The sequence below is a fragment of the Vipera ursinii genome (genome assembly GCF_947247035.1).
Source record: "Vipera ursinii genome assembly, chromosome: 2".
NCBI lineage: Eukaryota > Metazoa > Chordata > Lepidosauria > Squamata > Viperidae > Vipera > Vipera ursinii.
This window is the reverse complement of record NC_139513.1, coordinates 179,982,696-180,007,540: the sequence shown is the minus strand read 5'-3', so window position 1 is coordinate 180,007,540 and position 24,845 is coordinate 179,982,696. Positions and strand designations below refer to the sequence as shown.

The 24,845-nt window shown below is 42.1% G+C and overlaps 1 protein-coding gene across 4 annotated transcripts in view; it reads right to left on the bottom strand.

Moving 5' to 3' along the window:
* Window positions 1-3,434: 3,434 nt before the first annotated feature.
* Window positions 3,435-24,845, bottom strand: part of ATG4D (autophagy related 4D cysteine peptidase) — a 37,719-nt gene continuing 16,308 nt past the window's right edge. For 3 of the 4 annotated variants that reach the window (XM_083354699.1, XM_083354698.1, XM_083354697.1), the window contains 9 exons: window positions 17,627-17,710; window positions 17,069-17,242; window positions 16,311-16,644; window positions 15,197-15,261; window positions 14,919-15,067; window positions 14,103-14,181; window positions 10,722-10,798; window positions 5,453-5,572; window positions 3,435-4,704 (listed from right to left, as the gene is read on the bottom strand). In XM_083354699.1, the coding sequence (XP_083210825.1) occupies window positions 4,522-4,704; window positions 5,453-5,572; window positions 10,722-10,798; window positions 14,103-14,181; window positions 14,919-15,067; window positions 15,197-15,261; window positions 16,311-16,644; window positions 17,069-17,242; window positions 17,627-17,710 (1,265 nt within the window). In that variant the 3' untranslated portion in view covers window positions 3,435-4,521. Of the gene's footprint in view, window positions 4,705-5,452; window positions 5,573-8,885; window positions 9,691-10,721; window positions 10,799-14,102; window positions 14,182-14,918; window positions 15,068-15,196; window positions 15,262-16,310; window positions 16,645-17,068; window positions 17,243-17,626; window positions 17,711-24,845 lie in introns of all 4 variants that reach the window. The other variant, XR_014491462.1, reaches the window with a different exon arrangement.

The following is a 24,845-nucleotide window of genomic DNA, read 5'->3' as shown; positions in this document are numbered from 1 at the left end:
GCTCCGCGATAGTGGCTTTATGGGGGATGAAGGCATGGTAGAAGTTTAATAACCCTAAAAAAGCTTGAAGCTCTTGTTTATTCCTTGGGCTGGGTGCAGTTTGAATAGCCCTTAGTTTTTCTGTGGTGGGGTGGATGCCCTGGCCGTCTATTTTGTACCCTAGGAATTCAGTGGATGTGACTCCAATAGAGCACTTTTCTCGCTTAAGTTTGAGGCCGGCTTCTCTGAGCCGGCTCAGCACAGCTGACAGCCTGTCAGCTAAGTTTGCTTCGTTTTCTCCGGCGATGAGAACATCGTCGAAATAGGGGCAGACCCCGGGTATTCCCTTCAGGGTCTTCTCCATGATACCCTGAAATATACATGGGGCCGCCGATATGCCGAATTGGAGTCTCTTTACTTTAAAGGCACCGCGGTGGGTGACAATTGTCTGGGCTTCCGCGGTGTCCTCAGTGACAGGCAGTTGTAAATACGCCTGCGTGAGATCGAGTTTGGCGAAAATGGCGCCAGAACGGATGGAAGCAAATACGTCCCTTACCGCTGGCACCGGGTAAGCGTGGGGGCTGAGGGCTAGGTTGACTGTCGCTTTATAGTCTGCGCAGACTCTCACTTCTCCATTAGGTTTAATTGGGGTGACAATAGGGGTCTCCCAGGTCCCCCCCTCCGTTGGTTCAAGCACCCCGAGGCCTATGAGGCAATCAAGTTCGTTTTCTATTTTTTCTTTTAGGGCAAAGGGTACTCTCCTAGCTCTTATCTTAATTGGTTGGATTGCTGGGTTTAACTGTAAGGAGATGGGGGGTCCAGTGTATTTTCCTAAAGTGCCATCGAAGACGTCTGCATATTTGTTGCAAACGGCTTCTAGGCTGGGTGATTGAATTGTGTTTACCCCCGTTATGGCGATCCCTAGCGGCCCGAACCAGTTTAACCCTATCAAGTTGGTGCGGTTCCCTGGCGTAACTAAAACCTCTAAGGGACCCTTGAACCCCTTGTACTGCACTATGACCTTAGCCCTCCCTTCCAGAGGAATGGGGGTTTTCTGGAAGTCAGCTAGGTGTACTTGGGTTTGCCTCAGGGGAATTTGTCCCTTGCCTTGCCGACAGATCTCCTGATACGTTTTTAATGAAATTAAGGAGACTGCTGACCCTGAATCCACCTCCATGTGGCAGGGTACCCCCTGTATTTTTACCCAGACCTTAACCTTTGCGCTTAGGCTGTTTACCCTGTCAATTGTCTCTACCAGGGGCCCTGGCGGTTTTTCTCTGCTGGCCTGGGTAGCTGGCCTACCTGGGGAGTTTGCCTCCAGATCATGGACGTTGTCATGGCCCTTGCTGCGGCACACCGGCTTGATGTGGCCGGTCTTTCCGCAATTGTGGCATTTAGCGTTTCTGAATCGGCAGCTTCCCCGGGCATGGTTGCCCCCGCAGCCGGCACAGGCGGCCCGTTGCTCGTAACGTGGCGGCGGCGGAGGGGGGTTCCTGGACCTACGGCGGTCTGAAGTGTCGCCTCTCCTTGGTTGCCTGCGTTCCATTCTGCGCTGCAGGGCTTCTCCGTCGGTGAAATCCACCGACTCTTCGCTGTCGCTGAAGGTTGCGCTCTCTTGGAAGACGGTCGCTGGGCTCTCTGAGGTCGAGGTTGTCGGCTTCTTCTTGTGGCTGTGCTCATAGGCCATTATTTCTCTGGTCAGCTCTGCCAGGCTCATGTCGGGTTTGGATGTTAGTTTCTTCTGCAGCTTCTCGTCCCGCAGACCGATCACCACCTGGTCTCTGATGCGGTCCTCCAGGTCGGGGAAACAGCAGTTCCGTGCGGCGTGTCTGACCCCGGCGATGAACTCGTTGGCGGGCTCGTCCGGCCGCTGTTTCTTTTGGGCGAATTGGACCCGCCAGTACAGTTCTGAGCGAGCCGGCATATAGTACTTGTTCAGCTGGTCCACCAGGTCCGCGTAGGAGACTTCTGTGATGGGCACCGGGCTGAACAGGCCAACGGCTGCATCATACACTGGAGGTCCGCTGATGTATAGAAGAGCGGCGGCCTTTGCTCTGTCGTCAGTGATTTTACTGACGAGGAGGAATCCCTCGACCTGGCCTAAGTGTGATTGCCATCTCTCGGGATGGCGGGTATCAAATTCCCTCACACGCCCGAAATTTGCCATGTCGTCCGGTCCTGGGTTGCTCCTCTGGAAGTTAAAACTTCCGTGACAGCTCTTGCCGGGAACTCTCTTCCTCGGCCGTGACTTCAACTCCGGAGCGATCCCACCTTCGTCGCCAGTGAAGTAGCCTAAGGACCACTCGGGACGACAGGCTAGTTAACAACAGGGTTTATTTAGTACAAGGCAAACATAGAATAACTTGTCCGGCTTTTATAGCCGGCAGCTGGCAGCGAGGGCCAATCAGGAGTGTTCATTTTGGCGCCGCGTCAAACCGGGACCAATCTGCGTCGTCTTCTGTTGACAGCTCCGGCTTCCGCATGGTTTGGTGTTTTGACAGCCGCGAGCTGTCAGTGGTTGCGCCTGCTCTGTGCGGGGAACTTTGACAGCTCACGCTTCCGCCTGGTCCGGTGTTTGACAGCCGCGAGCTGTCAGTGGTGGCGCCTGCGCTGTGCGGGGAACTTTGACAGCTGTCAAAGTTCCCGCGTGTTTTTTCTGTCAGGCGGCTTTCCTAGTTTTTACAATCTGTTAAAGAAGTATTATTACTGTTTACATATACAACACAATTTGAAATCTAGCCAATCCACGGGTGGCATGATGTTTGGGTAACTGGCACAGATGGTGCACATCTCAAGGTCTTCTCCAGTTTCATTTCTCCGTAATATTCTTTTCTCAAGTGGATAGAGGCGGCAGAGGAAAAGTAGAAAAGCAAGTAGAAAGCAAATCCCCCCCCCACCCAGCAGAATGGCAGGTCCCAAACAAGAATACATATGCAGGGAAAACAATAAGGATTTGGGGACCTGACACTAAAGCTCAAGTTCAAATACTCTGGCCACCAAAGAGAGAACTCATTGGAAAAGACTCTGATGTTGGTAAAGATGGGGATGGCAGAGGATGAGATTGTCATTGATGTGGTGGGCATGGGTTTGGGCAGACTCTGGGAGACAGTGGAGGACGGGGGCATGGTGAGCTGTGGTCCATAAAGTTGCAGTGGGTCAGGCATGACTTAGCAACTCAACAATAAAATACCATTCTACAAGTGATTGGATCTAGCTGCAATTTTGTTTACAGTATCCTGTAGTGAGAATGGTGGTTAACAACCTGTTTTCTTCTATAAACAGTCTGGTGCAGAACATGCTTTTGGTACATTTCTGAAGGATCTGGAATAGGAAAAGAACTGGTTCCTCGTGTATTTATGGAATACCTTGAAGGAATGGCATGACTATCTCAAATTAATTATTGTAGAATAGACCACAGCATTAGTTCCCAGATACAAACACAGATAACTTACAAATTTTCAGAGAGAACATTTATTGACTAAAAGAGGGAGTGTTGCCTTTGAAGGGAGGACTCTCTTTGCAGTAAATTTGTAAAGTGCCAACAGCATGTTACAGGACAAGTCTGACTTCCTGCTCCTGCACCCACACCTAAATTAAGAAAAGCCAATTAAGAAGGCATGTAAAATGTCCAACTGCCAAAATTGTTAATCTATTTGCAAGTGGAAAAATGTCATGAGGAAGAGAGAGCTCTGAAAATAGTACTGGGTCAAGGTAGAGAAAACTGAAATATATCTGGCATGAAGTGAACCAATAGTGACCAATAGCCTTTTGTAACAGAATACCCAACCAATGTGCAAGGCTCTGAGAGGCTGATTCTACCAAATACATTTTACCTGATTCCCACTTGAAATATTTCTACCCCTCCATGGGACAGCAAGCCCTTCAGTTCTTTATGTTATGACAATATTGTTTATTCAAGCCAAAGAAGACATTATTAGACGTTCAGTTTTATGCTTGTTTTCCAATTCCGTTGCTCAATGAATGGCTGGAGAAATCCTTGGCCTTTAAACTGAAATTAACATAGGGCCCCCTCCATATGTACGAAAAAGCAACTTAAAGACAGACTTTACTATTCTGTTCTTTTTATCTTTTTAAAGGCCCATAAAACAAGTCTAACACTGATGAAAAGGAAGCTCTTGTTTTTCAGGCTGGTATTCAGTGTCACCAGGAAAGACAAATCTGAAGCTACAGTCTCCTTAATAATCCTCATCTGACTGTTTCCTTTGTACTCAAAAAAAGGTCAAGACTATCATTTTAGTATTAAATGTCCTTTTTTTTTTACATTCAGCAGGTTTATTCCAGTGTCATGACCTTCTGTTAGCAGCCTAGAGGTGAGAATAGGTCCCCGTATGGGTTTAGGGACCCCAAGGTAACTTTTTTACAGTGTCTCCCATAAGGAACTTCTGAGGTACTATAGGTCAGAGCAGCAGAGACAACTGCTTTGTCCCAGATTTCTTTTTTGGACTTAATAAATGCAGGTCTATTTCATTCTCTATATAAATAATAAATAAGTCTGAGGTGGTGGGTCTGGCTAGCCAGCAATCATAAGATGACAAATTCTTCAGCTGAGGGCTTCTTTATCCTGTCCCGTTTACTATGCCGTTGGACTTGCAGAGTTTGCTGGGCAAAATGGGCACACATCTCCTCCAAACCATATTCCTGAGCGCAGCCCTCCACAACCGAGAACATGGGATATTTTTCTTTGGCAGCTGCATAGTTTAGGATCTGCAGTGGGAATGAAGAATAACTTTTTTTTATTTTAATCCCATTTATATCCCGCCCTTCTCCGAAGACTCAGGGCGGCTTACAATCTAAGCACAAATCAAATGTGCTTAGCAATAGCCTTCATTCTATGTATATGCCTGCTTATTAGGGCTTTCCCCCCCCCCCCCAAGCGGCATTATTACAAAGTCAGCTTATTGCCCCCAACAATCTGGGTCCTCATTTTACCTACCGCGGAAGGATGGAAGGCTGAGTCAACCTTGAGCTTGGTGGGATGCGAACCTGCAATAATTGCAGGCAGCTGGTGTTACTTAAGGAGGCATTAGCCCACAGCTCCACCAAGGCTCTTTGAACTGGCACAATTCATTTATTTGCTATAAAATTCAGACAAGCAGGCTTGGCCTTAATTTTTACTAGGCCTGGATTTTGCTCTGTTTCTGACTGGAGTAACTGTCCTTTTATAATGGCTTATAAAAATTACTCAGAACTCACAATTTATGATGGAAGCTTCCATTTTTCTAGTTCTAAATAATCTTAAACATAGTGGGCAAAATGCTAGTAGCCTCCTTTAAAAGCACAAGCCTCTTTTTAAAAACTCTTATCCCAAGTTTCCAGTTTCAAATTCTGCAAATAAATATTTTGTATTTGTTTTCCCAAATTTCTGTCAAGTTCTCTCTTTAATCCAGAGCAGCAAACATACTATAACTCAGAGCATAGCTTGTAAATGAACCCAGAAATATGTAATTCTCACCCGAGTTAAGTCCAAGCAGAGATGTTCAAATTCCATTCTGTGACGTACATAGAACCCAATAGTACAGCTAGGATCCAACTTTGTGAATGATGTTTTTCGAGGGTAATTACAGTGGAAAGTCTGGAAAAGAGTTAACAACATTAAGAAGTTTCTCCAATTTTTAGACTACCTGTCTCTAGGATCAACCTTCAAATGAATTCTTAGATCATTCCACCATAAACAGGAACTGGTTAAGATTGAGAACAGGCATCATAAGCCTCAATGACTTTCTGTAACTGTAAGGAAAAAATGATTATTTCAAAGCCAAATATACAAACTACTACAATATAATAGACTGATATCAACACTGCTTTCAAGATGATATGCTTTTATATATAAATGCATGGAGTAGATCTTACATTTCAATCACATTATCTTAAGAGAATTCAACATAATTGTGATGTTTTAAAGAGGAAAACTTAAAATAACCTGTGAAATTTTTAATTTAAAAAAAGTTTCTATAGCTCTGCAGCTCATTAGCATCCTTAAAACAATTACACTACATCTTGATGTTCATGAGAAGGTGTTGGAATAGTTACCTACAAACAACCCCAGCTTTAGGTCATCTACCCTCCCTCTCTTATATTCATACTTTGAAGTATTAATATTATAGGGTCAGATAAGTGTCTTGGAATTCACAATTCTGGTTTGAGAGAGAAAATATTTTGTCATTTATTTTATTAATATATTAAAAATGCATATATTACAAAAAATATTAAACATATTTTCCTACAGTAATGGCAAATTCTAGGATCATCTGGTCACTTTCTCTCACAATTCCAATAATTTCCACTTCCTCAATCATTTCTTCCCTGTTAGTTAACTATTAAATTCAGTGTAGTTCAGACATGTAAAACACAAGGCCCGGGGGCCAGATCCGGCCCGCGAAGTGGTTTCATGTGGCCCGCGAAGCCATCCTGGAAACAGGGAGGGAACGGCCCCCACTGCCTTGGCCCTGGCCCAGAGACCCTCCTTCTCCCAGAGACCCTCAGATCTGTCCCACTCCTGCCCAGGCCCCCATAGGTACCCTTGATGTGAACAATGTAGAGCTGGCCATGCTCACCCAGTAGGCCATATACACTCTAACCACGCCCACCCAGTAGGCCACGTCCACCTTGGCCCTACCCACCCGGCCCCTTGAGGGCAACTGCAATGCTGATGCGGCCCTCAATGAAATTCAGTTTGACACCTCTGGTGTAGTTGATGTACTAATTTCTTCAACTTTTGGTCAATTATTTGTAAGGAATAGCAAGCACAAGTTGGATTTCCCACTGTATATTCCATTTGATTCCTAAATGTTAGAAGAGCTGAAAAATCTCCCATTAGCATACTGGTATGCTTCCTGGATATTCTAGAATCTCTTTTTTTTATTAAACAGTTTTACAAAAACAAAGTTTTACAATATATCCCCAAATCCCCCCACCCCAAACCCGCCCACTTCCCCCCCCACTTCCCAGAGCTAAATACAGGATTATAGTTACAATAATCATATTCTAAATAAAAATTATGCATAATATACAATTAACCAAATTCATAATGTGCTTTAACTCCCCTTTAACATAACTATAAACAAAGTACCAATAACAATATCCCTCTAAAATCTACTCATAAGCTAAATGGAACTTTTTAGTCCCATATTTGTTCTGAATATAATCTATCCATCTCCTCCAAACTGAAATATATCTTTCCTGTGAATGATCTTTCAAATAAGCAGAAATCTTAGACATTTCTGCAAGATTTGAAACTTTAAACACCCATTCTTCTATAGTAGGCAAACTATCCTTCTTCCAATATTGTCCCACCAGTAACCGTGCTGCTGTTATCATATTCAACATCAAATTAGTTTCTTTAACATCACAATCTACAACAATACCCAATAAAAACAATTGCGGAGAAAACTTTATCTTTCTCTTAAAAATCTTTTGAATGTTCCACCAAATTTTGATCCAAAAAGCTTTTATATTTCTACAAGTCCACCACATGTGAAAATAGGTAGCTTCTAAACTACCACATCTCCAACATTTAGACTGTAAATTAGGATACATGTTGGACAACTTCTTGGGATCCAGATGCCATCTATAAAACATTTTATAAAAATTTTCTCTTAAGTTTTGAGCCTGAGTAAATTTAACATTTCTGACCCAAATTATCTCCCAGGTGTCCAACGAAATTGGTTCCTGAATATTTTGTGCCCACTTTATCATACAGTCTTTAACCAATTCCGTTTCCGAATCCAATTCAATTAAAGCATTATATATCCTCTTTATATGTGCACAATTTAAATCTCTAATTTGTTTTACTAAATTTTGATCTGTAATTGTGATGCCAACCTTTTGATCTGACTTCCACCTAGCTTTCAATTGGGTATATTGAAACCAAGAGTAACTTATGTTTTCTTGTCTTAACTCCTCCAATGATTTAAGTTGCCAATCATTCCCTTGCAATCTAAGTAGTTCCTTATAAGAAACCATATCCATACTCACTCCCATAGATACGCCCTCCAGGAATTCCCCAAATCGGTATTTTATAATTTAACTTGTAATAATACTTTTTCCAGACATGCAATAAAGCACTTCTAAGAATATGGGATTTAAAAGCCCTGTCCACCTTCTTATCGTAAAGCAAATATGCATGCCATCCATATACCAAATCCCATCCCTCAAGATGAAGTATTCTCTTATTAGTTAAATTAAGCCAATCACTAACCCACGTCAAGGCAACCGCATCATAATACAATTTCAAATTCGGCGCCTTGAGTCCCCCTCTTTCCCTGGCATCTTGTAAAATCTTAAATTTAACTCTTGGTTTTTCCCCACCCAAATAAATTTATTAATACCCTTCTGCCATTGATCAAGGTTGGCATCCTTTTTCAATATAGGTATCATTTGAAACAAAAAGAGAAACTTTGGCAGAACATTCATTTTAACAACTGCAATTCTTCCCAGTAATGATAATTGTAATTTTTTCCAATTATTTAAGTCCCTTTGTACCTTCAACCATAGTGTTTCATAATTATTCTTATACAATTTTACATTTGAGGCTGCAATATATACTCCTAAATATTTAACCTTTTTCACTATTTCAAAACCTGTTAATTTAGATAACATATCCCTTTCACTCATAGATAAGTTCTTAGATAATATCTTAGTCTTATTACTATTCACCTTGAACCCAGAAACCTTACCATACTGAGTTATAATTTCCATCAAATCTATAACCGACTGTAACGGTTGGGATACTGTCACAACCAAGTCATCAGCAAAAGCTCTCAATCCATAATCATTCTGTTTTATTTTAATTCCCTTTATCATAGAGGACTCTCGAATTTTAATTAATAAAATCTCTAATGTTAAAACAAACAATAATGGTGATAGGGGCCATCCGTGTCTTGTACCTTTTTCAATTTTAAAGGTCTCTGTTAGTCCCCCATTAACTATAATTTGTGCAGTTTGTTGTTGATATATAACTTTAATAGCATGTAAAAAACCTTCTCCAAAATTCATCTCCTCAACAACTCTCAATAAAAAGCCTGGATAATAGAATTTCTGGTTAATCTCCTGGAAAAATAAATCACTACGTCTCTAGGTAAATTTTTTTGCCTAGCAATCCAGGAGTTAACCCTAAATGTCTTATCCATTTCCTTAAGTAGTTCTTCAGGTTCACATTTCAAAACAGGAGCCACTGCTCGTGCTATTTCCCATTCCAAATCTTCTTTAGGATTCTCTTTGAGGCCTCTGATACGCAAAGCAAACTCCATGTTCTTATATTCTTATATAGTAACCTCGTCTTCTGTTCTGTCAATCTTGGCCTCTGCTCTATCAATCTTCTGTTCAGCATCAATAATTTTATTTTCCAAATTCTCCACATACTCCATAACTGAGGCCACACGAACATCCAGGCATTCTATATGTGCAGCCAGACCCTGAAGTGCAAGCACTATGTCTTCCCTCATCTGGTTGTTTTGGTTAACAAATTCTTCCCTTGTTTTCTTTATTTCTTGCTGCAAAACTTGTGTTGACTGCATCACAACTTGCTGAATGTCTGTCAGTGTAAATGCAGGAGGTGGGGGGAGGGTGGTTGTACTGTAGGTTTCATCGAAGTCTGCCCTACAGCTTGTGGTAAAGGTGAAAAGATAATATTCTTAGAAATTGGAGGCCCTCCCCCACGTCTCGCAGCCATCTCTTAGGTTTTGATTTCCTCTTTCACCCAGCAGAATCAAAGTTCAGGAAAAAAAAGAGAAAAAAAAGAAGGAAAAGGAAAGAAAAGATATTCTAGAATCTCTAGAAATGTGCTTATTCATGTGTAATACGCTACCCATTGCTTTTATGGGGTCTGGGGCTTTTTGGATAAATTAAATCCTTTCAATACTGTATTCCATTCATAAATTCTCTCTCATCAGGTGTTAATAATATCAACAAACCATATTTACTCCCTCTTTGCTAAGTCTTCTAATTTTCTCTGCATGCTCCCCATAATTTGTGACCTTGAATACAGTCTTCTGCATTTTCTGATGTATTGATGAACATCCCTTTCTTTTTATTGCTTTCTTATTTGTTATAACATTATGGATACTGGACATTTTTAGGGTGGTTCTGGATAGATACTGTTGTTTCCCCCCACCCTCCCAGATTTACAACTTGCCAGATAACCTGAGCTGATAACACTTTTCCTCAGATAGAAGTATCAAGATTTAGGTGGTTTTTACATTTTAATGCAAAAATAATATCTTGACTCACACAATGGTTTTTCTCTGATACTGAGAATAGTCTGACAAAAAGTTATGATTATATTAACACTGGATCTTAAACTTAAGGTTTGCTTTAATATTTACACTGCAATGCATGTTCTCCTTCTAAAAAAGGGGGGGGGGCTTCAGCAACTACTCATTGTTTACTATGTTCTTGTTTTGGTTTGTGTTTCTGGTTGAATCCAGCAAATCTCATTCATATAAATACAAGAAAGTAAATTTTCAAGGATAGCCCCAAGCCTGACTTACAAATGCACCACATTATAAGGAATTCTGGCTATAGTAAAATCTGCATTTCTTCTCCTTATGCTTGGTCCTACCTCCAGTAGTAATGTGTATAATTTGGCTATAGCAACAAAATACTTTCTTCAGTCTGAGTAGTCTTCCTAATATTGGATTGTTTCTGGAGTTCTAATTGCTTTCTTTCATGATTTTCCAACTATTAGATTCTTGAAGTTCAAAGACATATTGATAAATGCTCACCTCTACAGGAAAGTTCTCCTTAGTAGTATCCACAAAAGGCTGGCAGTAATGGGGATCCAAGTATAACAGGAAGTCATCTAGGCAGCGAGGGAAGTAGGAGGCAGAAATAAGCAATGCATCTTAGTATGACTATCTTCTACTTGAAAAATACTGCACTTGTGAAGAGACACGAACCACCCAACATGCCCTTAGCTGTTTTTTCAACCAATTGGTTCACATACCTCCTCTTTGAATTAGTCTGCTGCTTAACTGGTAGCAGCTTTTACAAATAGCTATTAGCTTTTTTCCCATTTACCAAGGATAATTCTACACTTTTTATTAGGTAAGTGACAAGAGTTACCTATATGCAGGTATATTCTCCAAGTATAGAGAACAACTACTGTCTTTTTAGCTAAGATCCATCCAGATCCAACTAGATAGTTCTTTCCTCTCTAAAAATTTGTTGTTAGCTGCAAAGTTGTGTCCGACTCATCACGACCCTATGGACAACGTTCCTCCAGGCCTTCCTGTCCTCTACCATCTTCTGGAGTCCATTTAAGCTCACGCCTACTGCTTCAGTGACTCCATCCAGCCACCTCATTCTCTGTCGTCCCTTTCTTCTATTGCCCTCAATCTTTCCCAGCATTAGGCTCTTCTCCAGTGAGTCCCCTTCTCATTAGGTGGCCAAAGTATTTGAGTTTTAGCTTCAGGATCTGGCCTTCTAAAGAGCAGTCAGGGTTGATCTCCTCTAGGACTGACCGGTTTGATCGCCTTGCAGTCCAAGGGACTCGCAGGAGTCTTCTCCAGCACCACAGTTCAAAGGGCTCAATTCTTTGGCGCTCAGCCTTTTTTATGGTCCAACTTTCACTGCCATACATTGCAACTGGGAAGACCATAGCCTTGACTATACGCACTTTTGTTGACAGGGTGATGTCTCTGCTTTTTAGTATGCTGTCTAGATTTGCCATGGCAAGCGTCTTTTAATTTCTTGGCTACAGTCCCCATCTGCAGTGATCTTGGAGCCCAGGAAAATAAAATCTGTCACTACCTCCATTTCCTCCCCATCTATTTGCCAGGAATTGAGAGGGCCGGATGCCATGATCTTGGTTTTCTTAATGTTAAGTTTCAACCCAACTTTTGCACTCTCCTTCTTCACCCACAACAAGAGGCTCTTTAGTTCCTCTTCACTTTCTGCCATTAGAGTGGTATCATCTGCATATCTTAGGTTGTTGATATTTCTTCCAGCAATCTTAATTCCAACTTTTGATACACCAAGCCCTGCCTTTCTCATGATGTGCTCTGCATATAAGTTAAATAGGCAGGGTGACAGTATACAGCCTTGCCGGACTCCTTTCCCAATTTTGAACCAATCAGTGGTTCCATGTCCAGTTCTCACTGTTGCGTCTTGGCCCACATATAGGTTTCTCAAGAGACAAATAAGATGGTCTGGTACTCCCATCTCTTTAAGAACTTGCCACAGTTTGTTATGATCCACACAATCAAAGGCTTTAGCATAGTCAATGAAGAAGTAGATGTTTTTCTGGAACTCTCTAGCTTTCTCCATGATCCAGCGTATGTTAGCAATTTGATCTCTAGTTCCTCTGCCTCTTCGAAATCCTGCCTGTACTTCTGGTAGTTCTCGATCCACATACTGCTGGAGTCTAGCTTGTAGGATTTTAAGCATAACTTTACTAGCATGAGAAATGAGTGCAATGGTGCGATAGTTTGAACATTCTTTGGCACTGCCTTTCTTTGGAATTGGAATGTAAACTGATCTTTTCCAATCCTGTGGCCACTGTTGAGTTTTCCACATTTGCTGGCAAATTGAGTGTAGCACTTTTACTGCATAGTCTTTTAAGATTTTGAATAGCTCAGCTGGAATACTGTCACCTCCACTAGCTTTGTTTTTGCTCAGCTTTTCTAAGGCCCACTTCACTTCACATTCTAGGATGTCTGGCTCGAGGTCAATGACCACCTCTTTGTGATTATCAGGGACGTTAAGCTCATTCTTGTATAGTTCTTCTGTGTAATTTTGCCACCTCTTCTTAATCTCTTCTGCCTCTTTTAGGTCCCTGCCATTTTGGTCCTTTATCATGCCCATTTTTGCATGAAACGTTCCTTTCATCTCTCCAATTTTCTTGAAAAGATCTCTGGTCCTCCCTATTCTATTGTTTTCTTCTATTTCTTTGCACTGTTCATTTAAGAAGGCATTCTTATCTCTTCTAGCTATTCTCTGGAATTCTGCATTCAATTGGGCGTATCTTTCTTTTTCTCCCTTGCCTTTCGCTTCCCTCCTTTCCTCAACTATTTGCAAAGCTTCCTCAGACAGCCATTTTGCTTTCTTGCATTTCTTTTTCTTTGGGATGGTTTTGGTTGCTACCTGTTCTACAATGTTGCGAACCTCTGTCCATAGTTCTTCAGGCACTCTGTCTATCAGATCTAATTCCTGAAATCTATTTGTCACCTCTACTGTATATTCAACAGGGATATGATTTAATTCATATCTGAGTGGCCTACTGCTTTTCCCTACTTTCTTCAGTTTAAGTCTAAACTTTGCAATGAGAAGCTCATGGTCTGAGCCACAGTCAGCTCCTGGTCTTGTTTTTACTGACTGTATAGAGTTTCTCCATCTTTGGCTGCAGAGCATATAGTTAATCTCTAAAAATAAGCAGCTCCAAAAAATAAAAAATCCCTGCTTATTTACTTCTTTTTATAGTGACCATCCTTCAGACAAGAGCTACTTTACCATATGCATTATTAGCATTTCACTGCAACCACACTGGCTTAAAATATCTTAATACTAATCAAGGAAGGCTTTTATTTTTTTACTGGTTTACTAGTTTACTGTTTTTATTAGTTTAATTGCTCATTTTTAACCACATAAAAATAATGGTTTGGGTATTAACATATAATAAATAAAAATGATATATCAAGCCCTCTTGGAGCTGTACACATGGATTGATTGGAAAAGGTGAACCTCCTTTTGCTGGTTTGAGAAAGTAATAAGGATTGTCAGACATGGATTCTTCAATCAGCTGTGTTGGGTAAATTGCCAATTAAAATTTGACTCCATAATTCTGTAACTTATATGTCTGGCAATCCAAACAAGCATAAAACCAAGAGTGTCATAATTACAAACTGAAATTTGACTCCAATAGGATTAGAGTGATATTTGAAACAATATACAATAGGAAAAAAGAACATGTAAATTTTGCTACTGTTTCACTGGTAATTACAGTGTAAAGTTTATACCTTTACCACACATTAAGAATTTTGGTAAGAAATTTACTGGTGATATAGCTTAGTGTGGAAATTAGAAAAGCTGATTTGGCTTATATCAACCTATTATTGAGAGGAAAAAATAGATTAGAGATTTCTGAGGTTCACAGTGAAATTGATTACCTTGATATCCAACAAAGTAGAGTGAGTGTTTTGGTTTCCCTCCAATAATTCCAATGCAGAAATCTAATTTCAACAGCTCCTGCCGGATAAGTTTCAGAATTCAGTAATTCCACCAAATCTTGGTTCCTTTTCCACTGTGATATTCAAACACCAGTCCTTATCTACAATGACTGGTGGAGAGAGACAAGGAGATTCCAGAAACCATCTCCTACACAGACATTGTACAGTTCTGCTCACAGAATATTGCAACTTTGAGGCACAATTTATTTATTTATTTATTTTATTTTTATTACATTTATATACCGCCCTTTCCCGAAGGACTCAGGGCGGTTTACAGGGTGATTAAAAAACCAAGATACAAAAGTTAAAAACAATTTTTTTAAAAAAATTATATTTGTCCCTGCATAAATAAAACCCCAGTTAAAATTAAGATTAATCCTCAGCCTGGGCCAGAGAGCTCGAAGAGCCAGGTCTTCAGGTCCCGGTGGAATGAACGGAGGTCAGGGGCAGTCCTCAGCTCCACTGGCAGCTGGTTCCAAAGGGCAGGCGCCCCCACTGAGAAGGTGTCGTCCGCCGGCAATCTCTTACCGGTGGCACCCTGAGAAGACCCTCCCTGTGGGAGCGCACTGGACGAAGGGAACTTGATGCCGGCAGCAGGTGTTCCCTCAGATATCCCGGACCCAAGCCATTTAGGGCTTTATAGGTCATCACAATCAATATGTCCTTTTCATGCAATTAGTTCGAAAAGTATGAGACATTAACATGGATTGCATGTGAACCCCGGTATCCCACTATTTGCACCTGTTCTCAAGTCACCTTGATGCACTCCACATAGGCAGGATTAAAAGTCTCTCCACCCAATCGCATGGGCACTAGGATAATGACTGCTTTCCATTCTGCCTCAGGATCCCATGGAGTCCTGCTGTTAGTCTTCTTGGCTAGGTGTGCCACATCTCCTTTGTATACTATGGGGACACGAGAGAAGGAAATTCAGTCATAAACTATATGGACAGAAAACTAGCTAAGTTCCTTTGACTGTCCTGAGGCTTGAGCCCAGGACAAATCTGCCCAATACTCCCTTCTCGAAACCTTACCTGTGCAATCCTGAGATACATATATTACCAGATTGCCTGCTTCTATAGAGCAATCCACTGCTTTCCTACAGGAACAAAATACACACTTCAGTGGAACAGTATCCTGCCAATTTTTCACAGTTCAGATGGTTGTCATGGGAAGGAGGATGGAGAGTAGACAAACAGTAAACTTATTAATGGGAAAATACCCTTGCTGAAAAAAAGGAAATTGGGCTCAGTTTATGATAGCATAAAGATGTAGGAGTCAGAAAAGCTTCCAAGATGTTGCTCCAATACATAAAATTGTAGTAGCTTTTATCCTCTTGAAGTTGCTGACCCACAACTCACAGAAAACTGAACCAACATGGGTAATGGTATAGCACGCCAGGTTCCCCATTCCTAATAAGAATATATTTGGCTTGCAAGGTGACAGCTCCTTAAAGATTCAGATGCTAAAGAAGATATGTGAGGTTTGCCATGTTGCCTTTCTCACCTTTTTCATAATTAACGATGCAATTCATCAAGGACAAGGAAACCAGCAATTGTTACTCTTTTCAGCAAAACTTGGACAAGTCTCCTGCATTCTAAGCAGGCATTTTAAATGGCAACAATCCAGCAGGTCCATTTAGTGCTTTAGTCAACCATTCTGAAACCTTGTGATAACAGAGTTTGGTTATCCCTGGTTATCAAAAATTTCCCAAAATAAGAACATGGAGTATTCTGGGCAGAGAACCTGAGTCACACACAGCTAGCTGAGCACACAACAGAATACTGAGATAATAAGGAACACTAGCAAAATGTTTCAATGTTAACCATTTGAAATACTTTTTAAATTTGAAACAAATTATTGAAGTCACTCTGAGAATACTCAAAACACTACCAAAGTAACTGAAACAGCCTATTTCAGATGCAGAACGGCTATTTCAAATTAGAAATAATTATTCTGAACTCTGGGTTGGGTATTTTCATTTCAAAATAGTCAAATTCAAAGTACACAATAGATCTCCCAACTTAACTACCAACAGACCAGAATATCCACCCATAGACTCCTGCTGAGAAAGTGTTAATGATCCCCAAACCTGCTGTTCCTCATCTCTCTAATATAAATTCCTTCAGATAACATCTTACCACTCACCTGAGGATGTGGGCAGTAACAGATGGGCCATACCAATCTCCAGCTTTTTTCCCTGAATTATGCCCAAGATCAACTAGTTTATGAATCCCAAAGGGTGCTTGTGGCTGATCTGCAAACCATGAAATAATCTTACGGTGATAACACTCCTTCTCCAGTTCATCAGATCTGCAGGTATGCCGATGAGCCCACAACTCCCAGGGGCCTATGGTCCTATTAGTGGGGATGGATGAAGCTTGGTGCAGATGGGAGACACTGGGACAGGGCAGAGAGGCAGCTTTCACGGGCTGCATATCTGTCAAATTGGTAGTGATAAGGACATCTGACCAGATCCAGTCTGAAAAGTGAAACACAAAACCAAGAAAAACAAAGGATAGCAAATTCCCCAAAGCCCATAGAAAGTAATTTAGATATCATTTATTCACTCAATTTAGATATCATTTATTCACTCAATAGCAAACAAACTGTAACAGACTGTATATGTGGATACTATACCTGCTGAACTTTGCTAAATTATGAGCCTCATTTTGGTTGGTGGAGGAAACTGGTACCACAAATTATGAGCTGCTCACATTTTCTATTATTATGCAGATGCCCTCTGTTGATCTTTGGAAGATGACAAATCAAAAGAAGCTACTGAATTAGATAACTCCTCCACGGAACAAGATGTAAACATTATATATTCCAGATACTTAGCCTGTATGTCTTAGTACAAAGGCATGAGCAATAAAGTTCCACTCACATATAGCCTTGCCGCTCACCTTTGCTAAGAAGATGGACAAGGAGACCTTGAGCAAGCAGCATCTGCCCACTGCGCAACATACAGCCCCAGCCACAGTCAGTGGTCCATGCAGTGCCTTCGAGCTGCTGAAAATCTCGACGGTAAGTCAGCCAGATACGAGAGGCAAAGTCCTTCTGGAAGCGCTCCACGTCCTCTTCAAGGAAAAACAAAATTCTGTCAGGTAGAGGTCCTCTTGTGGTAGAGGCACTATTTTTTATCAGGCCTCAAAGAAGCCCAAAGACACTTTCACAAAAACTAAAGCTGCAGGAAATCTTAGCGTATAATTTTGCACAATAAGGCAAGACAGGGAAAGATTATAAAGAGATAGCATAATTTTTTTTCCCAGGCCTTGATGAATGTAGGTACTTTTTATTTTGGTCCTGACAATCTTCTAAAACATAGCAACAGTCTTTAATATGGATGGATGTACTTTACACAAGGTTGCTGAGATTTTGAGGTTTCTGAGAGAAAAGCAGGGGCAGCCAAATAGAACTCAGCTAACTTATGAGAAGACCCTGCCCTATTGCATCAAACTTACCCTGTTCTCCAAAGTGATAAACACGTCCAAACAGATGGATTGGGGAAAGCTTGCTGAAATTGGTTTTGATTCTGAGAGTCCAACCTGAGAAGAAAAAGGAACAGGAAACTTAATCTCAGATGATGTGATATGTCAAGTTTAAAGCAATTGAGCAATCCCTTTTTTCTTATAGAAGTTACTGAGGTAATGTGTTACCTAACTTCCAATTTTCCAACAGTACATAAATAATCTTCACTTGCACAAATGCATGACAGCAGCAGAGGAGCAATCCTCTGAACATAGCCTTTTCCCTGTTAATCTCTTTTGTCATTGAGGCAATCAAGGAATAAGAAACAAAAGAAGTTTCAGGACAGGAATCCTCCAAATATTTCCCAATTATTGGCAATGGGGATGGGGTGGAGGTCTAACCAAAACACACACCAAATTCATCAAATGCACATACATGTATAAAACCAGCTGGCTCAACTTTATCCTTAGAATACAGGTAGTCCTTGACTTAGGACCACAATTGAGCCCAATATTTCTGTTGCTAAGTGAATTTATTAAATGAATTTTAACCCATTTTATGACCTTTCTTGCCACAACTGAAGTACATCACTGCAGTTGTTAAGTTAGTAACAGTTGTTAAGTCAATCTGGCTTCCCTATTGTCAAAAGATAATCACATGACCCCAGCACTGCAACCCTCATAAATATAAGTCGGTCTGAATTTTGATCACGTGAGCATGGGGATGTTGCAACGGTCATGTGAAAACAGTCATAAGTAACTTTTTTCAATACTGCTGTAACTTTGAATGATCGCTAAATTAACTGTTGTAAGCCAAGGACTAACTCTATGCACAACCATTTACACCTATGCAGTGATTGATTATATACAGATGCTAAGAAAAGTAAAGGTAATGAACAGTGTAAACCCCTCTACTATTCTTATCAAGGAGGAAGTGAGTTCAAATAATGACCTATTGTTTTGCCTCATCAAAAGATTACAGAAATCCAGGATTAGAAATGGAATGAATTATTAGACATTACTATAGGAATTATTAGGCATTATTTTAGAGGAGAGAAAAAGTAGAGATAATATAAACTAAGGAATTTATATTGCTAGTGATAGAGTTTGTATCTTTAAAAAACCAATAACTTTCAACAATAAAATGGTTGTGTTTACAACTGTACACCAAGCTAAAATATTTTTACCAGTCAGTCTAAATTTAAAGTCCAGATTCAATGTTTTAAGAGTAGTTGTATTAATCTCTATATTCTGATGAGTTATAAGTAAACTTATCAAGCATCCCCCAGTTCATCTTGACTAGTATGAAGAAAACGCCAGAGGATCAAGAGAAAACTTGTTCCCCTAGTATGATATTCGTATGAGGAGATATTGAAAGTATCTGTGGTCTTGTAATTTCAGCACAGAAGCAGTAAACACAAAGCACCTTGAAGGAACTGTGGCCCTTCAAACATTGCTGGCAAAGATGAGGAATTCTCACATTCTCATTTATTATATGGCTTTTCTTTCTATATTCAGGTCTGCCATTCTGTTGGGAGTGGGGAGGAAGATGCATGTCAGACCTTCATTTATTATATGACTTTCTATGTTCGAGTCTGCCCTTCTGCTGGGAGGTGGGAGGCTGGTACAGGGCCATCTGTCTTATCTCCAGGCTGAGGGAAGGAGATCAAGAAGCTGAGAGGAAACAGAAACCCTGAGAATGTTGCCTGGGAATTGCGCTTATCAATTTGGTTCCCATAACAATTTCGCACCTGAGGATTGGATGAAATCAAACCAGAGTTTTGGCTGTTGGGATGGAGTCTATAAGAGATGCTTTAATATAACATTTCGCATGGGAAAATACTAGATCTTGCTTTGCTTTCTTGCTGTCACTGTCTCTCAATAAAAGTTCCTTTTGAGATAATGCCTGTCTCAAAAGTTCTGCTTTCTTGGGAAGACTAACTGAGGCAAGATCTTACGTTAAGCAAGATCTGCAAAAAGGTCAACCCAGAGAGGCGACTGCCCTACCATGGGGACCGTGCACACCATGTCCCTCCATGGAGCGAACAAGATGAGACTGAATGCTGGGGAGAGTCCGTTGCAAAAGAAGAAAGCTCCTCCAGATGTATGGAAGAAAGCCCCCGTGAAGCCAAGGTGGTCGGTCGGAGTAGGAAAGAGAGAAGAGTGGGAAGGAAAAGCCCAACAAGTAACATTCACCCGAGGCAACCGGAGAAAGAGCCGGAAGTGGGAGATGGAACTGCTCTCTGACGAGGAGGACAAGTCCAAAGGAGAGCAGGAGTTGACCAACGAGATCCTGAAGCAAGCTGTGCAATACATGGTGGAAGCCTTTCAGAACCTGAAGACAAAGTCCAGATGATGCGAGAGTAAAAAGAGGGAGCAACTGGAAGAAACCAAGGGTGGTGGGAGTGAATAGGGGACATCCAAAGACACGGAAGGGGCAGCCGGCTCCACGGAAACTGCAGCAACTGCCCCGGCAACACAGCAGCCAGAAGTTCCCGGAGTGGGGAGCACTCTACCAACCCCCAGAGAGAGAGCCCCACCAGAAGAACTGAAGCTGGTTCTTCTCGAGATGAAAATCGACGGGGACCCCCAGTAACTGGGTTTGTTCCTGGCTCATGTATTCACTTACAAGCAAATTTATGGGAGAACCCTCTCCAGTGAGGAGGCCAGAGTCAGGGTGATCACCCTAGCCCTAGAAGGAACTGCAGTTTGGTGGATGGTTAATCTGCACAACTGCAATGCACCAAAACTCCAAAACTTTAACCGTTTCATAACAGCCTTGAGATGGAGGCTTGAGGACTGCCTAGCTCACAGGTCGGCAACCCGCGGCTCTGGAGCCGCATGCAGCTCTTTCAGCCTTCTCCTAGAGCTCCCAGTTTGGAGGGAGGGAGGGACTTGTGCTTCTCTCTCTCTCTCTCTCTCTCTCTCTCTCTCTCTCTGTGTGTGTGTGTGTGTGTGTGTGACTCATGCTGTTCTCCGAGAAGCTGACAAGCTTATTGGGCGGGGCTCCTGCCTTTGCTGCGTCTCCACAGGAAGCAGCAGTTCTCAAGGACAGGAAAGCCAGCCCAGTAAGAATGTGTGTCAGCTTGTCTGAGAACAGCGTGAAGCCAGCTTGCCAGGTGAGCAGAAGATCGGAGAGAGGGAGAGAGAAGGGGGGGAGAGAGGGGGAGAGGGGGAGAGAGGGAGAGAGAGAGAACTCATGCACAGCAGCCTCTATTTCTTTTTAAACTCTTCAATCAAGTTCCCCCCCCCCTTGCGTGCGCACGCGTTTTGTGGCTCCCAGTGTTTTTTTACTCTGGGAAACAGGTCCAAGTGGCTCTTTGAGTATTTAAGGTTACCGACCCCTAGCTGATCGAAAAGCACAGGATCACATAAAGACTATGAGGCAAGGATGCCAGCCAGTAGATGACGATACGGAAGAATTCAGGGACCTGGCATGCCGCCTCAACTGGCCTGAAGACATCTTGATCAGCTGTTTCCAGGATGGGCTGAATGACGACCTGTACAATGCATATGTGGCCAGGGATGCCCCAGTACAATTGCATGATTGGTGCCTCCTAGCCGACCAGAACTGCAACCCATACTGCTCTAGCAAAGAGTGGAAACAGTCCCCACCAGAGAAGAAAAGAGAAGCAGCTAAAGCCTCAGCTGCAACCCCATGCTCAACATCCTGTTTTAAGTGTGGCAAGGAAGTTCATCACGCTGTAGAATGCCACAGCAAAACTCCCACCAAGAGAGGTGAACGACAGCCTGGAGGGAAGCTGACCAAGCCCTCCCAACACCAGAAAGACATGGCCCTGAGGAGCACGGAGGTTGTGGATTCCATTCAACCCCAAAGCCAGGGACTGGAATTCCAACCCTACCAGATGAACCAGGGGCGCCAGAAAATGACTATGATAATGACCCGTTACTAAGTGGGCCGATCGCACCAATGACCATCGCGCCAATTGACTACCTGGGCTACCGGATCTCACATGAATGAGTGGAGACGGACCCAGAGAAAGTACGCACTGTTATGGAATTGGCGACTCCCCGTACCAGAAAGCAACTATAGAGCTTCTTGGGGTTTGCGAATTTCTACTGGCAATTCATCCCTTCTTTCGCCCAGATTGCCTTACCTACCACAAAACTGTTAAAAACAAAAGGGCTGGATAAGCCAAAACCCAGCTAGTCTCTAAAATGAACAACGGAGTGCCAAGCGGTGTTTGAAAAGCTAAAAAAGCTTTTCTCTGCAAAATCAAAAAAGGGATTTGTAATTCAAGGTGACGCCAGCAATGTAGCCATAGGAACAGTGTTGCTCCAAGGAAATGAGAAAGGCCAACTACAAACATGTGTCTACACCTCCAAAACATTATCAGAAACTGAACAGCATTGAACAGTTTGGGAGAAGGAAGCTTATGCAGTACGCTGGGCCCTCCTTACCTGGAGGCACTTCTTGGAAGGAAGCAAAATCCCCTTCCAAGTATGGACTGACCAAAAAAACCTAGCTCTCAGAACGCCCAGGAAGCTGTCACCTAAACAAGCACACTGGGGCCCAACACATCCACCGATTCAATTTCACTCTCCATTACTTCCTGGGGGAAAAGAACTTCTTAGCTGATGCCCTGTCCAGGATGCCACAGTACATCAGCTCCAAAGCTGATCTAGTGAAGCCTTTATTACCACACAGCAACTAGCGGCCCCAATGGTCACAAGATCACAGAAGAGAAGCCCCACAGCATTGGACAATGTTGCCTCAACCGTGTTCAAACAAACTTTAGAGAAAGATGAGCATAAAAATCAAAGCATAAAAATCTCTGCTCAATGCAGGATGGACTAGCGTGGGTGAGAGAAAAACTCTATGTCCTGCCATGCAAAGATTAAAAACTATTCAAGTTTCCCATGACTCACGGGGAACTTCGGATCTGTGAAGACCCTACATCTGATAAAAAGGCAATTCTGGTGGCCATTGTTGAAAAATGACATTGAAAATTATGTGGCCAGCTGCCCTATTTGGGCTGCAGCAAAGCGAGGCAAGGGAAGGCAAGGGAAAGGCAAGGGAAAATCCCTGGTCTTTTGCAGCCTGTAGTGAGCCTTTTGGCACCTTGGAGAGAAATTTCCATGGACTTTATTGTGGAATTGCCAGAGAGTTTGGGAAATATAGTTAACTGGATCATAACTGACTTATGCACTAAGCAAGTCCATTTCATTCCATGCCAAAAGATCCCAACTGCTAAAGTCTTAGCTAAAATGTTCCTCCAACATATTTATCAGTTGTATGGAGCCCCTCAGCACATAATTTCAGACAGGGGTGTACAATTTACTTCAAAGTTCTGGAAGGCCTTTTGGACCTATTGGGCACAGAACAAGGCTTGAGTTCTAGTCATCATCCTCAAATGAATGGGGGGACAGAACAAACAAACTCAGTTCTGGAGCAGTACCTTAGATGCTTCATCAATTATCAGCAGGACAATTGGACTGATCTCTTGCCCTTTGCAGAAGTGGCATATAACAATGCTGTTCACTCCAGCACAGGGTACACCCCCTTTCAAGTTACCACAGTGCGGGTGTTCAACCCTATGCCTGAATTACCAACCAGTGAGCCCATGATCCCTTCCCTTAAGGAATGGATGAATGAGTTGCAAAATACCTGGCAGAAAGGTCAGAAAGGCTGTAGACCAAACTGCCGGCCCACAGGCCTGATGCGTCATCTGGAAACCGCGCCCACCCCATTGCTGGCAATGGCAATGGCAAAACTGCCAGCAATGGCAAAACGTTACGTGACATCACGACTTTGACATGTCTGCTCTCAACAAAGCCAGGGATGCTTATAAAGCTCAAGCAGATAAAAAGAGAAGGGAACCCAACCCTTTTTGCATTAGGGACAAAGTCTATTTATCCAGTAGGTTTCTGCAATCCCTACAACCTTCCAAGAAGTTAGGACCCAAATTCATAGGTCCCTTTCCAATCAAGTGCATCATAAATCTTTAGCATCTTTAGAACCTAATTACAAGCAAAAGCCAGTGGACAACCAATCAACAAGGAGGTAGCGAGTGATGGGAAGGAAGAAAACCTCAAATGCAAATTAGGAGATATAGGAAGCATGCCCAGGGTCAGCAAGGAAAGAAATTAAATGCCTATACACTAATGCTCAAATTTTAGGCAACAAAAAGGATGAACTCAAAGTACTAGTACACGAGGGTAGGTGTGATAGTTGCCATTACTAAAACTTGATTGGATAAAACTCACAATTAGAAAGTACTGCTGAAAGGATATAAACTGTTCAAAAGAAACTGATCTAATAAAAGAGGAGTGGGAGCTGCATTACATGTTAAAAAAAATCACTACACCTCTACAGAAATGCATAAAACCAAGGACAAAAGCCTGCTAGCAAGCATATTGGCCAACATAAAAAAAGAATGACATTGCCATAGGTGTATACTACCGGCCACCAAACCAAGCAAAAGAAATAGATGAACTGTTTGCTAATCAGTTAACAAATGTATGTAGAAAACACACCACAACAGTAATGGGGGATTTTAACTATACCAACATCAACTGAGGGACCAACTCTGCAATAAGTGAGAGGTCAAACAGCTTACTGACCAACCTAGCAAACAACTTTGTCACCCAAAAGGTAGAGGGGGGAACTAGAGGGACAGTATACTGGACCTCATTCTTACTAACAGAGAAGTAGGGATAGAGGGGGTTGAAGCTGCCGGAACTTTGGGCGAGAGTGACATCATATTGGAATTCAATATAATGTAGGTACAAGCAATAGAACAGAGGTCCCCAATCTTTGGAGCATCAGGGTCCGGTCCTGTGGAGAGAGGTTTTTCCGCAGACCGGAGGGGACGTGGTTTTGTGTGCTGCCTGCATCTCGTGGATGAGGCTTTGCTTGTTTGTGCAGACCGATTGCTGGCATGCTGGTACTGGTCCACGGACCGGGGGTTGGGGACCCTTGCAATAATAGAACATAACCAAACCAGTCTTAGACTTTAAAACAGCTGATTCCAACAAATTTAGAAAGTGATTAGGAAGGATCTCATGATGAAAATCTTAAAGGAGAAGTCAATTCAAAAAGCTTGGGAAACTCTGAAAAATATGATTATAAAAGCCCAGTGCAGCTTAATACCATTGAAAAAGAAAATCAAGAAAAAAATATGGTTGCACAAAGAACTCTGACAAACTGAAAGAAAAAGGCATAAGTACAACAACTGAAAGAAGGACACAT